The 15,156-nt window shown below is 43.1% G+C and overlaps 2 protein-coding genes across 2 annotated transcripts in view; one reads left to right on the top strand and one right to left on the bottom strand.

Moving 5' to 3' along the window:
- Positions 1-10,031, bottom strand: part of LOC134543037 (acyl-CoA Delta-9 desaturase) — a 43,264-nt gene extending 33,233 nt beyond the window's left edge. Inside the window, exon 1 of the mRNA XM_063387738.1 lies at positions 9,644-10,031. The gene's annotated coding sequence lies outside the window, so the exon portion shown is untranslated. The remainder of the gene's footprint in view (positions 1-9,643) is intronic.
- A 3,457-nt stretch (positions 10,032-13,488) lies between these two features.
- The window catches only part of LOC134543033 (acyl-CoA Delta-9 desaturase-like), a 74,006-nt gene continuing 72,338 nt past the window's right edge, over positions 13,489-15,156 (top strand). The window contains exon 1 of the mRNA XM_063387731.1: positions 13,489-13,550. Coding sequence (XP_063243801.1) covers positions 13,503-13,550 — 48 coding nt within the window. The 5' untranslated portion in view covers positions 13,489-13,502. The remainder of the gene's footprint in view (positions 13,551-15,156) is intronic.

Genomic DNA, 15,156 nt, shown 5'->3' with positions numbered 1-15,156 from the left:
TCCCGTGCCCGTGAAATGATAAATGTTCTGCGACACGCCACAGTTCGTTCACTTTTATCTCAGTGCGGCTCTTTGCATGATGACATAATTTAAAAAAATACACAATACATAGGATAGCAAACATAGTAAGAAGTTATCCAAACCCACAAATTATTCTACAGTTAGCCCCTGCCATTTCAAAGTCTCGTTTTCCAGTAAACATTCTGTATTGCATGTTACAGCCCGACAGAACCTGGTTTCAGACAGTTCTTGAGGTCAGAGTTTTTGAAATATTGTAACTATCAACACTTCTTGAAGCCGTTCGCGCGAGATTGTCAGCTGTTTCATTGCGACAATTGCAGACAAAGCTTATGTAGAAAATAAAATAAAATTTTAAACAGCTGGAGGCGTGTGGCGGGATTAGGGTTGCATATTCGCTAACCAGAAACCAGGTGTATCGTGTAATGCGGGATTCTGTCTATCTGGCACTCAACGGCAATACATCAACCACTGATAACTTATCTATTTATACAGAGTAAGTCCGAATTCAACAGACAAACTTAAACTGTAGGTAAATCGCGAAAAAAAAAAAAAAAAGTTAAAATCATTTAAAACGACTTATGGTCTAAAAGTGCTTCCCGAACCTGGTATACGTCTTTCAAGTTTTAAGTTGGGGCTGAACAACATTTGTATTGTAAATAACAGAGGAAGCTTTTAATGTGGAACGTTGAGCGGCTGAATTATGTTTAATTGACTGGAGTTCCAAAACCATCGCGTAATTTGCCGCTGTAGCAAAATTATTAAATTCAAATAATCTGGGGTAGTAACACGTCACAAAATTTTGAGTAAAGTAGAGGTGTCACTCCCAATGATTTCAATGGAAATTTTTGCTGCAGCGAAAAAATTAGCGGTGGCAGAAGAATATCATTAAAATAAACATAATACAGACGCTCAGTGTCCCATCTTAAATACTTTCTCTATTAATTACATTTTAAAAACATTTGTTCAGCCACGACTTCAAAGACGAATACCAGTTCTACGAAGCACTTCAGACCAGTCGAAATTTGTCGGTCGAATTCAGTCTCACCTTCTATAATTTTTTTTCAAATATAAAAGCACGCACGGAGATCTCACAGAACGGAATGAAACATTCAACGTTTCTGTCATTGACGCTTAAGTAGATTGCAGGCTATCGCAGCCATTGTCTAATGAATAGAGACCTGCAAAATTCGCGGATTCATTCGGTGATAGGCTAGAATTCAAACACATATACCTCTTCGATAATTTTGCTATTGGCTTACTGTTCATCTGGACGAATCTCAACCAGTTATAAACCCTCAACCAAAGAAGGATCGAATCACAGACAAACTAGCTGAGACGACTTACAAGTCGGCAGCCAATGAACTTGCGTTATTTGCCAAAGTGTACAGGGGTATGTGCAGTCTATCCTGGAGGCCATCGAAACCGCGAATTTTACAGGTCTCTACTAATGAACAATCTAGGCGCTTTAAAGGTTCAGACCCGTCGAAGTGGTGAACTGTACCGTCGTTTCGCTCTGTTTGCAGCAGGCCATCTTCAAGATTGAGTAACCAACTGAAGCCACTGCGGATCCAAGAGCTGCACAACCTTGCGCCTCTCTCTGCGGGGAAGGGGGGGAGGGAACTGACAAAAATATTATTTCCTGAACACGAGGAGTCATCGTCCCTGCATGAGCGCCTTGTCCCAGGCCTTCAGACCAAGGACTGCTGGCCCGTCGCTACAAAAGGACGTACTGTATCCAACAACAAGTACAGACCAAACATTCCACCCTTACCTCGCCTACCCACATGAGCCATCACTAGGGACCGGAAAATTTCGCGGATTCTATGACCTCTAGGATAGCCTCCATTATCTTCTGCACTTCTCAAGTAAACACGCGTGTTCATTGGTTATTAAATTGTGAGGCGTCTCCACTGGGTAGCTTGTGATTCGACGCTTCTTCGGTCGATGGTCTCTCATTTGCCCAGAGAGCTCCAGTTAAACTGCGAGCCAATAGCAGAACCAGCAGAATTGTACACATGTTTGAATTTCAGCCTATCGCGAAATGAATCCACGAATTTTTCCTGTCCCTAGCCATCATGGTAGGAGAAAGACAGTACTTTGTCCTTTGTGTCTTGCTGACAATTATGTACGTGCGCGAATACTTTCTGACCCGGCGTGTTTGAATGCCACCCACAAGGTTCATCTGTTGTTGACAAACAAAAACCATGGCCGTGCACGAGCGGCATCGTTGTTTTGGCTCCAGCACACGTTCACTGCGGCGAATGAAGCGTCGAACAGCAAACTGTTCGGACAACTGCCGGACATCACACGCGCTCGTCTTGGGGAAGCCTTCTTTTCACAGACGAGAGAGCCAAAACCCGAAGTTCCCCGAAGTTCATACTTTTTTTCCGTATCTTTTATGTAGCTATCCTAACTAAATCAACCGTCCACAATGTTTTAAAGTATTTATAATGTAGCTAACCTAACCTAATTGACCATTAGTATCCTTTTATCAACACTGCCATATTTAATTACAATGAACAAAAAAAAACCGAAGATGCACGATCGGGCGTTTGGCTCTCTCGTCTGTGAAAAGAAGGATTCCCCTCGTTTTGCCCGCGCTGGCCGCGCCCGATGACGTCACCGCCGCTCTGCGCAGGCGCGAGGTCACGTGAGCTGACGGGGTGCGCGTGGGAGCGCGCGCAGTGTTCTGACGGTCGGACGGGACTGCAGGTGCGGTCCTCAGACGGGAAGCCTAAGATGTCCATCAAGTTCTGTCCCTGCCCGAACACGCCCGAACAATTCACCTTCGGCCAACCTCGGGTTTATTTATATATATTAATATTTCTCTGTTTATTTTAATGTAGCTGTACTAAACTAACCGTCCATACTGTTTTAAAGTGTTTTAATGTAGCTAACCTAGCACATCAAAAATTTAATTTTAAATGTAAATAAAACCTTTAAATTTCTAAAACATAATGACTTAAATAAAAAATAACTTACAAACAGTTCAGAATTTATGGAATGGGGCATTAACGGAGTGAGGTATTGAGTTGATGTAATTTTTTGGACATACGCCATTGCTAAGAAGCAATGGCGTATGTCCTAAAAACTTACATCAAGTCATGCACTCCCATTGCACAAATATTTTAAAGATAACGACGTATTGAGTGTAATTGCAAACTATTATTCTTTGGAAATTTTACATTGTAGAATTATCTTGGCAGCAACGCAACAAGCATGGTTGCCATGTCCACATGTGCAGGCGTGTGCTCGTGTGGATTTTTTTTTGCAATTGAAAAAAAAAACTCTTACTTTGCGGCTATGCCGTTTTTAAGATTTGAAACATAGTCCTAGGCCAAGGGTGGGATCTAGCCCTAGACCAGGGGTGGGATCTAGTCTTAGGCCAGGGGTGGGATCTAGTACTAGACCAGGGGTGGGATCTAGTCCTATACCAGGGGTGGGATCTAGTCCTATACCAGGGGTGGGATATAGTCTTAGGCCAGGGGTGGGATCTAGTACTAGACCAGGGGTGGGATCTAGTACTAGACCAGGGGTGGGTTCTAGTCCTATACCAGGGGTGGGATCTAGTCCTATACCAGGGGTGGGATATAGTCTTAGGCCAGAGGTGGGATCTAGTCTTAGACCAGGGGTGGGATCTAGTCTTAGACCAGGGGTGGGATCTAGTCCTAGACCAGGGGTGAGATCTAGTCCTAGACCAGGGGTGGGATCTAGTACTAGGCCAGGGGTGGGATCTAGTACTAGGCCAGGGGTGGGATCTAGTCCTAGGCCAGGGGTGGGATCTAGCCCTAGGCCAGGGGTGGGATCTAGCCCTAGGCCAGGGGTGGGATCTAGTCCTAGGCCAGGGGTGGGATCTAGCCCTAGGCCAGGGGTGGGATCTAGTCCTAGGCCAGGGGTGGGATCTAGCCCTAGGCCAGGGGTGAGATCTAGTCCTAGACCAGGGGTGGGATCTAGTACTAGGCCAGGGGTGGGATCTAGTCCTAGGCCAGGGGTGGGATCTAGCCCTAGGCCAGGGGTGGGATCTAGTACTAGGCCAGGGGTGGGATCTAGTCCTAGGCCAGGGGTGGGATCTAGTACTAGGCCAGGGGTGGGATCTAGTCCTAGGCCAGGGGTGGGATCTAGCCCTAGGCCAGGGGTGGGATCTAGCCCTAGAGAATGGGTGGACAGACCGCGGCTCGCGAGCCGCATGGGTCTCTTTTCGTGGATGTTAACGGCTCTACAGCTCACTGCACTGCCACAAGCATGTCCCCAACTGCGCTGCTACTACCATCGCACTGCCCGCTAGCACTCGCTCGGGTTTTTTATTATAACAATTTATTAATTAAATTAATTTAGTTTTTATTGTTTATCAGTAGAGCTCTACTTATGTCTACCATATTTTTTTTATTTACGAGGTTTTTTTCCCACATGTAGCCTTATTTTAAGACTGTCGAATGTATGCATAAAATATGATTTTATCTGTTTTTGTTTATCATCTTAAAATCCTATGTATATACAGAGACAAATACATTCTGCGTATCTCTAAAATTGGAGAATCTGTTTACTTAATATTTGACTCATATCATTAGAAAGTCTGCCGCCCCTGCCTACTTTGGATAGTCTGCCAACCAGGAGTCGCATCTACTAGTGTCAGCAGTAATGTTAACAGTGTACTAGTGTCTGCACTATTGTTAACAGTGTACTAGAGTGTCAGTAGTAATGTTAACAATAAACTAGTGTGTCTACTAATGTTAACAATGTACTAGAGTGTCTGCACTAATGTTTACAGTTTACTAGAGTGTCTGCACTGATGTTAACAGTGTATTAGTTTTTCAGCAGTGATGTTAACAGTGTACTAGAGTGTCTGCACTGATGTTAACAGTGTACTACTGTGTCTGCACTGGTGTTCACAGTGTCTTCACTAATGTTCACAGTGTACTAGAGTGTCTGCACTGATGTCAACAGTGTACTAGAGTGTCTGCACTGATGTTAACCGTACAAAGACATCAGGAAGCCACTACGCTCGGTGAACTCGCGCCGGCGCGCCCTGACGTGGCCTGAAGAATGTCGTGCTTCGCCGCGAAACGCAGCGCGCACGACTCCGTCGAACTTTCTTCGGAAGAAATAGTGCCGTCACGAGTTCCGTGCACGTCGGCTGTGCGTGGGTCGCAGCGTTGCCAAGTTTCCTCAACCAATACACGCACAGCGCATTGCAACCTTCCTTCATTACTGCTAGCACTTTATTTTCTCTTCGCAAACAATGTTGTTTGTCGTTTACAAGTTTATTGTAAAAATAAACACAGGTTACTTGAAAATTTCCCAGTAGAATTCAAAAATAATAGGCTATCACAACATAATAAAATACTTAATTTACTATTAACTAATGAAAAATTAATGTAGCGTCACGCCATATACCACCAGGTTATTTTTCACCCTCTCGCTTGTTTAGAGACGTAGAATATTAATCTCCAGTGTATTTGATACAATTATTCCTTCAACACTCCGATCTGTAATAAACTATGGCATAACATACTCTGTATTCGGATCATCATGTGGCTGGACCGAATTCTAGTAACTGTTACTTTGTAAACCTGTTATAATGTCCTTCTCTAATCGTTTTCCTCAGTATGGGTGGTTGTCTTCAGGCAGATTGATTTTTCTTCCCTCAAATTTATCAACTTTTTTTTTTTGCTTTTTTCTCATACTATTCGTCCAAATAATTGGTATCACCTTACGGTTTTAGAGCTAATATCAGTTCGTAATTCGCAGCGACGCGGAGAATAACAACCGAGTTCGACAAGTGGGCAGCGACACAAATAACGTAGACCCGATGCTCGGTCGAGTCACAAAAAAATAACACAAAATCTACGTTTTAAATTTTAGGGGAGAAAAAAACACCTGCGTTACTCTGTCCCGTGAAACCTTGTCTACAGTAATTTTCACTTTCAACGACGCCTACTGTGTGCGACCGACTCCCGGCAGGAAGCTGGCTTGTGACAGCTGCAACACAGTTGTAGACGTCGCCATAACGACACTCTTCTCCAGTTTGTGATCCGCCCGCAGGTGGCAATGATGCATCGACCACGGCAGTACCTATTAACCCTGGCGCGAATGGTTACGATTTATTCATTAACGACTTTGTGGCGAAGTTTAGGCTTCCCTTGCACTTAACCAAACGTAGACTTGAATGCAATAAGTTATCATCCATTAGAGAAACTTCAAATATGCAAGAATAAATGACATAAATGGCATCTGCCCCGCAGTGTATAATATACCACACGTAAATTAGCACCGAGGGTGAGACATGGTCAGTATACCAACCTCATTGACCTCTCTCCGGGATAAAATGGTGATTTCATTTATGGGCAGGCCGCACTACTATATATATATATATATATATATATATATATGACACTTTCCAAAGGAAATTCAATAAGCTGTAAGACTTGGTAGCTTTTTTTGAAAATAACTGTTACAAACGAAAGTAATCATAATAATGATACGTACACTAACGCCGAATACCATAACGCATAACGTACAATTACGCCGAATACCATAACGCCGAATTCCAAATTGACCGCAACGCCAACAGCTAGAAAACTGCTGTGTACCACAACGCCGAAATACAGTAACGCCGAAAAAAGTTGCTGCGGGGAGGGGGGGTGGGGCACAGGAGCAAAATTAAAACCAACTGAATGAATTTGTGTGCTAACCTTACCTAACCTAACCTTTGTGGCAGTCCTGCGATGGCATTTTTCGGGGTTAATGTATTTCGGCGTTGTGGTAATTCGGCGTTGTGGTAATTCGGCGTTGTGGTAATTCGGCGTTGTGGTAATTCGGCGTTGTGGTACACAGCAGTTTTCTAGCTGTCGGCGTTGTAGTCAATTTGGCATTCGGCGTTATGGTTTTCGGCGTTATTGTACGTTCGGCGTTGTGGTAATTCGGCGTTATGGTACACAGCAGTTTTCTAGCTGTCGGCGTTGTAGTCAATTTGGCATTCGGCGTTATGGTTTTCGGCGTTATTGTACGTTCGGCGTTGTGGTAATTCGGCGTTGTGGTAATTCGGGGTTGTGGTAATTCGGCGTTGTGGTACACAGCAGTTTTCTAGCTGTCGGCGTTGTAGTCAATTTGGCATTCGGCGTTATGGTTTTCGGCGTTATTGTACGTTCGGCGTTGTGGTATTTCGGCGTTGTGGTGCGTCCCCCACACAAGTCTGCCGACTGTGTCGTCACAGCAACTGCGGGATCACGTGGTCCAACTGCCAGAGCCGGGCATCGAACAAAGTACCCGCGCAGTACTTGACGACTCAGGCTCGCGGCTAAATCAGTTCCTGCAAGCACGCGCGTCGGACTTCCAAACCTGTCGGATTTCCGTCGTGTAAAACGCGCGCTTATTTCTTTGCGATTCTGGTCCATACTAAATTTTCACATTCAACTACCTACTCTAAATAAGTACCTATAACCTCAAAAACGCAGGCGATAATAAATTCCGATCAATGGGGTAACGTCACAAGTTCAGCGGTGAGGCATTTACATGCGACGCGTTCGGTACTCCTGTTCGGCTCGCCCTGGGAAATCAATAGTACCATCTTGTTAAACTGAATTATAGTCAGGTTTTTAACCGGAAAAATATTGTTTTGTTTTTGACGTTACGTCTAATAAATCGATGAACGCCGGCTGCACGCACGAAAAAGTGTCCCATAACGCACATTGTCACGTTACGCTGTGTCCCGTTACGCTCATTGTACGCTTGCGCCGCATCTATCTCTCTTCCACTCGATTGGCCTATGAATCTACTATTATATTAAATAGGTTAAGGCGGGCTTTTCAAAAGTAGCTGTTAAATTTAGTACTTTAACTAAACTATCATTTCATCAATGTTTTGTTATGACGTCACGTTAAACTATCGTCCGTAAACCGACTTTACAGACAACCATTTTTTTTCTACTTAAAATTAATACTTATCGTAAATTTATCTAGCTCGGCATTATTTTTTAATAATTCTACTGCGTTAAATTTCGTATCCGAGTTTCGTTTTTTAAGTTTAGTTGCAACATGAAAGCACATGAATTAGCTCGTTACCGAGGTTAGATGTCTTGAAGACGCGCTCACATTTTTATTTATTGGTGCAGACCAGGCATGTGTGTATGTAGGTTGGCAGATAGCGCAGTGACTCATGTTGCCACAAGTGTTGTGAGCGCCGCGCCGGCCGGTAAGATAAAGTCTATCAGGACGACGATTAGTAGCGCCTTGCGTTACGCAATCTCTCGGCCGCCGCCGGTTCTTCCTGTCACGTTGGCAGCCCTGCAGTTTCCTGTGCGTGCCTCCGGCTAGGCCGGCAGGCGAGCGCAGTCTCTTTCCTGTCTTCGCACGAGGCCATCATCGGCTCACAAACTGCCGACACAACTGTCCAGCCAGCTTATAAAAACATTGACGAGCGATTTTTTTTAAAATAATAGGTACTCCAATAAACAAGCGCTTTTTGAAAGGTGGTAGTTTGACGGAGAAACACATGCAAATGGAAAGACGAAGTAAAATTTAAATATCAAAGACTTACGGCATGAAACTGGAATGAATAAAAGTGATATAAGAAATCTTACAACCACAACAATGCACCGTGTCACGGACACACGATTTTGACAGTTTTATTGGCAATAAAGACCTTCAATGTTGGCACTACTGCGCAGCTTGACTTCGGCATTCAGTCATCAGTCAGTTTACGTAATAAAAAAAAAACAAATACGCCCCCTAGTGCAATAATTCATTAGCAAACTAGATTCCTTTAATAGTTTGAAATAATGCCAACTACTTTCACGACCCTAAAGAAGGGAAAGCACTCTACTATCGCAAATATATCTAACTTATATTTTTTCCATCATTAATATAATCTATCTTTACATATGCGCATTCTTTACATATATGACACGCTGCAACTGTGTAGCGTTTTATTGCAATTTAATTACAAATATCAATTAATTAACCTATATTTTACAATTTTCAAAACTGAAAATGTATCATAAATTTAATATAATAGAAGGAACTCACCAAACTTATTTATCCAGCCTCCCAACATATACCTAGTCGATTGCCGAAACGGGATTTGAACCCACGGCCACTCATTCTTATCGGGGCCCAACAGGTCCACGAGCTGACGAGGCATGAATTAGGATACATTCGAGTGGAGTGTTCGAAATAAGTGCGTTGAACCCGTCACGGCAGCTTACAGCAACAGCAACAGGTGCCTGCCCAGACTCTGAGCCACGCGCGGCAAAAAATACAATAAAATAAAATTCAATATTTTACGTCACTAAACACTGCGAAAGCGCAATACCCTAAAGTAGTACCTGTAGAATTGCGTGGTTTAATAGGTTCTTACATCAAAGGTATGTCGTTTCTGTGACAAGCTATCGTCGCACAGCAAGACGAGCAACAAGTATAAACAGGCAGTGGCCACGCCTTTAACATGCCCTGAAGCGTGGAAGAGAAATCCGTTGCATAATGCTCATCTCGCAACTAACAGGAAAGCTGCGGACGGGACATGAAAGTTTGAAAGTTAACGTCCACTAGCTGCTACCGAACACCACAAAAAAACATTGGCATCAGTTTTCAAACCCACAAAGAAAAAAAAAATATATGTTACTTACCTGTCTCTTGTCTCTGTAAGGGTGAGTAAATTCCCGCCGTCAACGTAAGCTAGAAAATCGAATTTGAATGGTCGAACAAGTTATAAAAACACCAAACACGAAGTAAAAGCTGCAACAATAAACGCTTGTTTTATGCAGCCGTTTTCTTAAAATGCACAACACACGGTAGTTTCACTTGGAACCGATGCACGGAAGGAAGTCAAAAAAAGAAGCTCTTCTCGCCGTCGTGGTACGAACTGTAATTCAAAACGCGGTTTTCGAATTCCTGCAAGACGTGTGCCACGCGGTGTCGTCACTGGTCACCTGACCGCGCGTCATAGAGGAGTGGAGCGAGTGGAGGAGTACACGCCGGCTGCCCACGCGGCTGGCGCGGCCGGCGACGCCAGCGCTCCTAGCGGCGACACGGCGACACGGCTCGGTCGGCGCGGCGCGCGCATGAATGAAGCAACAGCAATAAAAATAACACGTTGACAGCATTCGCGAGTTGCCGCGCGCGGCCTGGGCGGAGGCTACGCCGCATGCTGGACTAACCACCTGTTTGTTCCCCGCCCTAACTCAGACACGAGATACGCTCATCAATCCACATGCGAAATAAAAGTGCAAAAATTAGAAACAAATAAGGCTGCCAGCCACCCCGAGTCACAATTTAACAAAAGGATAAATGTCCCCCCTGTAGTTTAATTTTAAGTTATATTACACGAGAATAAATGGTATTTATGTTACCAAATTTAAATAAATGTATTCAATTGCCTAGCAAAAGTCGACATAAACCACGAGCGGCCGAACAGCGTAGTTAGATTATTTTTTTAAAAAAATCCATAAATAACGCAAATAAATTAAAGAGCGACCTTATCAGTAAATATTCATCAAAAAAATGGCAAATATGAACACTAAAACCAAAACACTAGTTACTTTCACAATATTGTAAAAGTCTGTGTTACCTAGGTCAGTATTTTTTTTTTTTTTTTACTGTGAGTTCTCTGTAATTAATTGTGTTGAGTCTCTACCCGTTCTAGCAAAATTTCTTATCAATAACAATGTTCATAAATAGTTTAGTCTCGTAGATTCCGTTGTGGCCGGACCTTTCCCCTGCAGATACCCCCATGTTCCAGGACCCAGTCTGTTCCTGCTGTTAAAGGGTCCTAACACTCAGTACTCAACTTAGTACTAGTTGCTGTACGCAAACACAATTGCCGGTTAATGCAATGTAAATAGCCAGTTTTAAGTAATTAACCGTGTACATCACCATTGCCATTAGACTTATGATAAAACTAGAATAAATATAACATTTTATAGAGTACTGTGGCACTGTAAGTGCAACGTTATGGAAGTCTCTACTAATTTAAAAACATGTTGCCATGAGATATGGTATATAATATGTTACGTGCCTCACAACAAGCTTAGAAAATCATGTCTTTCGTTCTATCCTATTTCCAATGTGGCCTAATGCAATAACGATAATCTTTGAATTACAATATTAATGGATAGCTCATATTTTAGGGTGCTTGTACGTTTGTTCTATACTACTGATAATATAGTTGGAAAAATATTTTCATATCTAAGTTGGTGCACCTTTTCACTGACAGAGAGGTTCACATTAAAATTTGAAACGTGGGTGAAACAGCAGTTGAATGTTATTCGCTCCGCATTCTGTATAGCGACCACTTTAATTGCAAGCACGTCAACCATTTCTAAAGCACTCCCACTCCCTCTGACCACAGCCAAGGAGGAAGTAAGTGGCACGCGCACCAAAGCGTTCAATCTGTCACAACAACCGACGGCACTTTAACGGCGGTGACGTCACTGGGCGCGGAAGCCACGCCTTTTCCGGGAAGCCTTCTTTTCACAGACGAGAGAGCCAAAACCCGAAGTTCATGCTTTTTTTTCCCGTATCTTTAATGTAGCTATCCTAACCAAATCAACCGTCCACAATGTTTTAAAGTATTTATAATGTAGCTACCCTAACCTAATTGACAATTAGTATCATTTTATCAACACCGCCATATTTATTTACAATGAACAAAAAAACCGAAAATACACGATCGGGCGTTTGGCTCTCTCGTCTGTGAAAAGAAGACTTCCCGCCTTTTCCGCTCCCCTGAGACCACAAAGCAAAGAAGATAAAAGAGTCGCAACTCAATGCTTTAAGACTTATTTTCTTTGGAAATCAGCGAACTGTGAGGTATTTTCAGGCAAACTAACAACCTAAAAAGCGTAAAATTTTCTAAAGTAAATGTTGGCAACCTTGATTTTTTTTTGTGGTCATTCGTTGCTGCGAATATTCACCATAAATGTAAAATTGTATATGTTGCAACACCGAACAACCAAAACACTACATATGTTAAAATGCTTTATTGTTTGCTTCCAAAATAAAGCTGCAAAGTACGAGTGTTGAATGTTTCTATTGTAAAAAAAAAAAAATACACACGTACACACGTATGTACATATGCACATGACAGCCATGCGTATTTCATTGCTACCAAGTTAATTCAACATTGTCAAAATTATTATATTTTGCCATTGTACTCTATACGCCACTCCGTTATTACGCCATTCCATAAAATATGAACTAAAAATGTCTTACTTTTTTATTAAAGTTATTATGTTTAATATATTTAAATGTTTTCTATATATTTGAAACTGAATTATTGATGTTGGCATTTCTCAACCGCAAAGCTTTGTTAGAGAGCGCATTCAGCAACTATAGCGGCCCCGGTATTTGAGCGGCGTGGTCTGTTAGCGAGAGAATCGACTATTCCCAGCTGGAGCACTGTGAACACGGCTGCAGGCTACTCGCCAGTGTTGCCAACACGGCTGCAGGCTACTCGCCAGTGTTGCCAAGTGTGGGGCAGCGCACTCAGCAACTAAGGCAGCACCGAACTCAAGAGTTTCGTGCATCGAGGGTTTTTAATCCAACATAAGCCCTATTATACAAAGAACTAACGCGTTTTACAAAATAACAATAATTTAATTTGCCCCTCAGATTTTATAAACCATAGGTTACAAAGATCGGTGACAAAAACAAATAGTTCAGGGCCTTATACAGTTTTTTAGTTCGTGCTAGAATAATCTCTAACTGACCTAAGTGTCCGCCACTGTTACTGACGATTTTGTCGATCCCACCTCAAACAACAATTATAAACGTAATTAATCTTCATTATTACCCACTCATTCTTATGGGTAAAGTGGTGGTCTTATGGGAAAGGAGATGGCACTCAAGAGATAACAAAACATAATCTACTTCATTATCTTGATAGCGGAGTTTGGAGACGTCAGAAATGAGTTAAAATAATCTTTGGAGGTGCTTTTCTTTAATCAGACTCATTATTTACCCATGCGGTATCCACGGCATTAAAAAATCTCCGGTATTTAGTTATTTAAAATTTGTGTGATTTTCCAATAGTATTGTTACGAGGCAGCCATAGATGCTGGTGCGACGTGCGGGCCGGGATTTATGTCTGTGGGAACCCTGCCACGACACAGGTAGCGCCCGTCCCTTCCCCTTCCATTACCAGTACATGTAACCACCCCCCCCCCCCCCCCCCGGTCAGTCCCGCGGAGTCCGGGCTCCTCTCTGTCTTTCTGGAGGTTTCGGCAGGTTTCCAGAGTGAAATTGCGTAACTGGGACGCCACTGTTCTTGAAGCTTCGAGTGTTAAATTCGGGGTACACTGACTACACGGCACTCCAGAGCGGGACTCGAGACGTGTGGAAGGGAGGCTAGCGGCGACACCGGCAAGTACTCGGAGCGATGCAAGAGTTGAGTGAAGAGGGCGAGTGAGTGAGTGAGTGATCCCTTGGCGCGAGACGGGGCTTCGCGAGCGAGGATCGGAGTTGCGATGCGGTGTCTCGACGTTGCGGATGTGTGAGCAGCGGGAAGCGGTGTGTTGTCATCGAGGTACATACGTGGTAAGATACCAGCAGTAGAGAGAGCCGCTATCTAGCCGAGCTCCAGTGAGGAGAGCAAATCTTGGACTTACGAAAACGTGGTTAATTTGTGGAAATAAAAAAAATCACTCATTGGCAGAAGTGTAATGTTATAGTCATATTGGGGCTACTACAAGGGGTAGGAATGTTACACGGAAGATATTATAACTTATTGGTTTTAACAGTTTTTAGCCGTATTAAATTTACATCTTTTGCTTTTAGAAATTAATTTCGTTAAGAATAGTGTATAATTTGATGAAATGTCTGGCTGCTATAAACAGTTAACACTGTTACATTAACGGCATTAAATTTTAATTAGTTTTTGAAGATTATTACACCTGTAATAATCCTGTTGATATTTATTGTTTCTCTTGTTTTTTGAAGTGAAAACTTCTTTAGCCGCGTTGAGCGATTTTTGGTAGGGTTATGGGTTCGCGTCACCGACATGCTAGTGACGTGTTGCGCCAGACTGGCGAATCGCAGCAGCCTGTGTACATGTATACGCATATACACACTAATACATTGTATATACTCGACTGTATCATGTGCGTGTTGGACTCTTTTTTGGATGGGTAAAATCTTGTGAGTTCTCATCACCGACATGCTGTAGTAGCAGTAAGTGAAGTTAAATTTGACCACGTGAATACATGACCTAAGTCTGACATCACTGGTAAGTCATAGCTAGGTAATGAATTTTTACGTAATTTTGACATACCACTGACATCTGTTGTGACTAAAAAATGATGTAAGGATAAATTATATCATGCTGAAATCGTACTGAATTTAATACCAAAATCATTTTCTTACGTACATTTGACGTGGGAATGATGTCATATTACACATTTAAAAAAAAAACAAAGTTTTAAGTTTTCACTTATGTTGACAGTCCCAATGACTGGCTTATTTTTTTATTATTTATAAATGTGTGATCTATGTTTTAACGGAAAAAAAAATATTTTCAATATGGCACACACACACACACACACACACACAGGCACTGCTGAAAACATCATGCCCTACTTCAGTTCCTGTGTCCTCTCTTGATAAACGAGGTTCGCGTCACTTGTCCTGCGACGGGACTGTAATGGAACTGCATCTCTCTGAAGCACAGCTGGCCGCGAGGACACTGAAGCTGATGTCTCCGTGTCACGTCAGTAACTCGGCGGGTGACAAGGTTAACCACGAGCCCACTGCAGCCCCCCCCCCCCCCCCCCCCCGGCTCCTCATGCGGAATGTGGCCTCGCCCGGAGGCAAAGTTCACTCTGCCCCAGGGTGACATTTATGCACGACGGGTTATTTCGAGCTCGGAAGAGTTTGCCCATGTCCCCCCCCCCCCCCCCCTCCAGGCCCCCCGGCCGGCCCCCCCGTGGTATTTCAAGAGTTATCGCCAAATATTTCCTCTCTCCAGTGAATTATGTTCCTTACACAAAGGGGTTTCTAACATCAATAATCAATACAATATTCCCCCTCACCCTTTTTTTTTTCCCACTTCCAAAACTAGGAACACAGGTCTACACGACCAAGATGGACTCGAGAACTTAAGACGACGAGATTGACTCGGTCGCTGTTTTCGTATGTTTTCTGTGTT

The sequence above is a fragment of the Bacillus rossius genome (genome assembly GCF_032445375.1).
Source record: "Bacillus rossius redtenbacheri isolate Brsri chromosome 9 unlocalized genomic scaffold, Brsri_v3 Brsri_v3_scf9_2, whole genome shotgun sequence".
Taxonomy (NCBI): domain Eukaryota; kingdom Metazoa; phylum Arthropoda; class Insecta; order Phasmatodea; family Bacillidae; genus Bacillus; species Bacillus rossius.
Note: the sequence above shows the minus strand (reverse complement) of the source record. Positions and strands in the feature narration are given on the sequence as shown.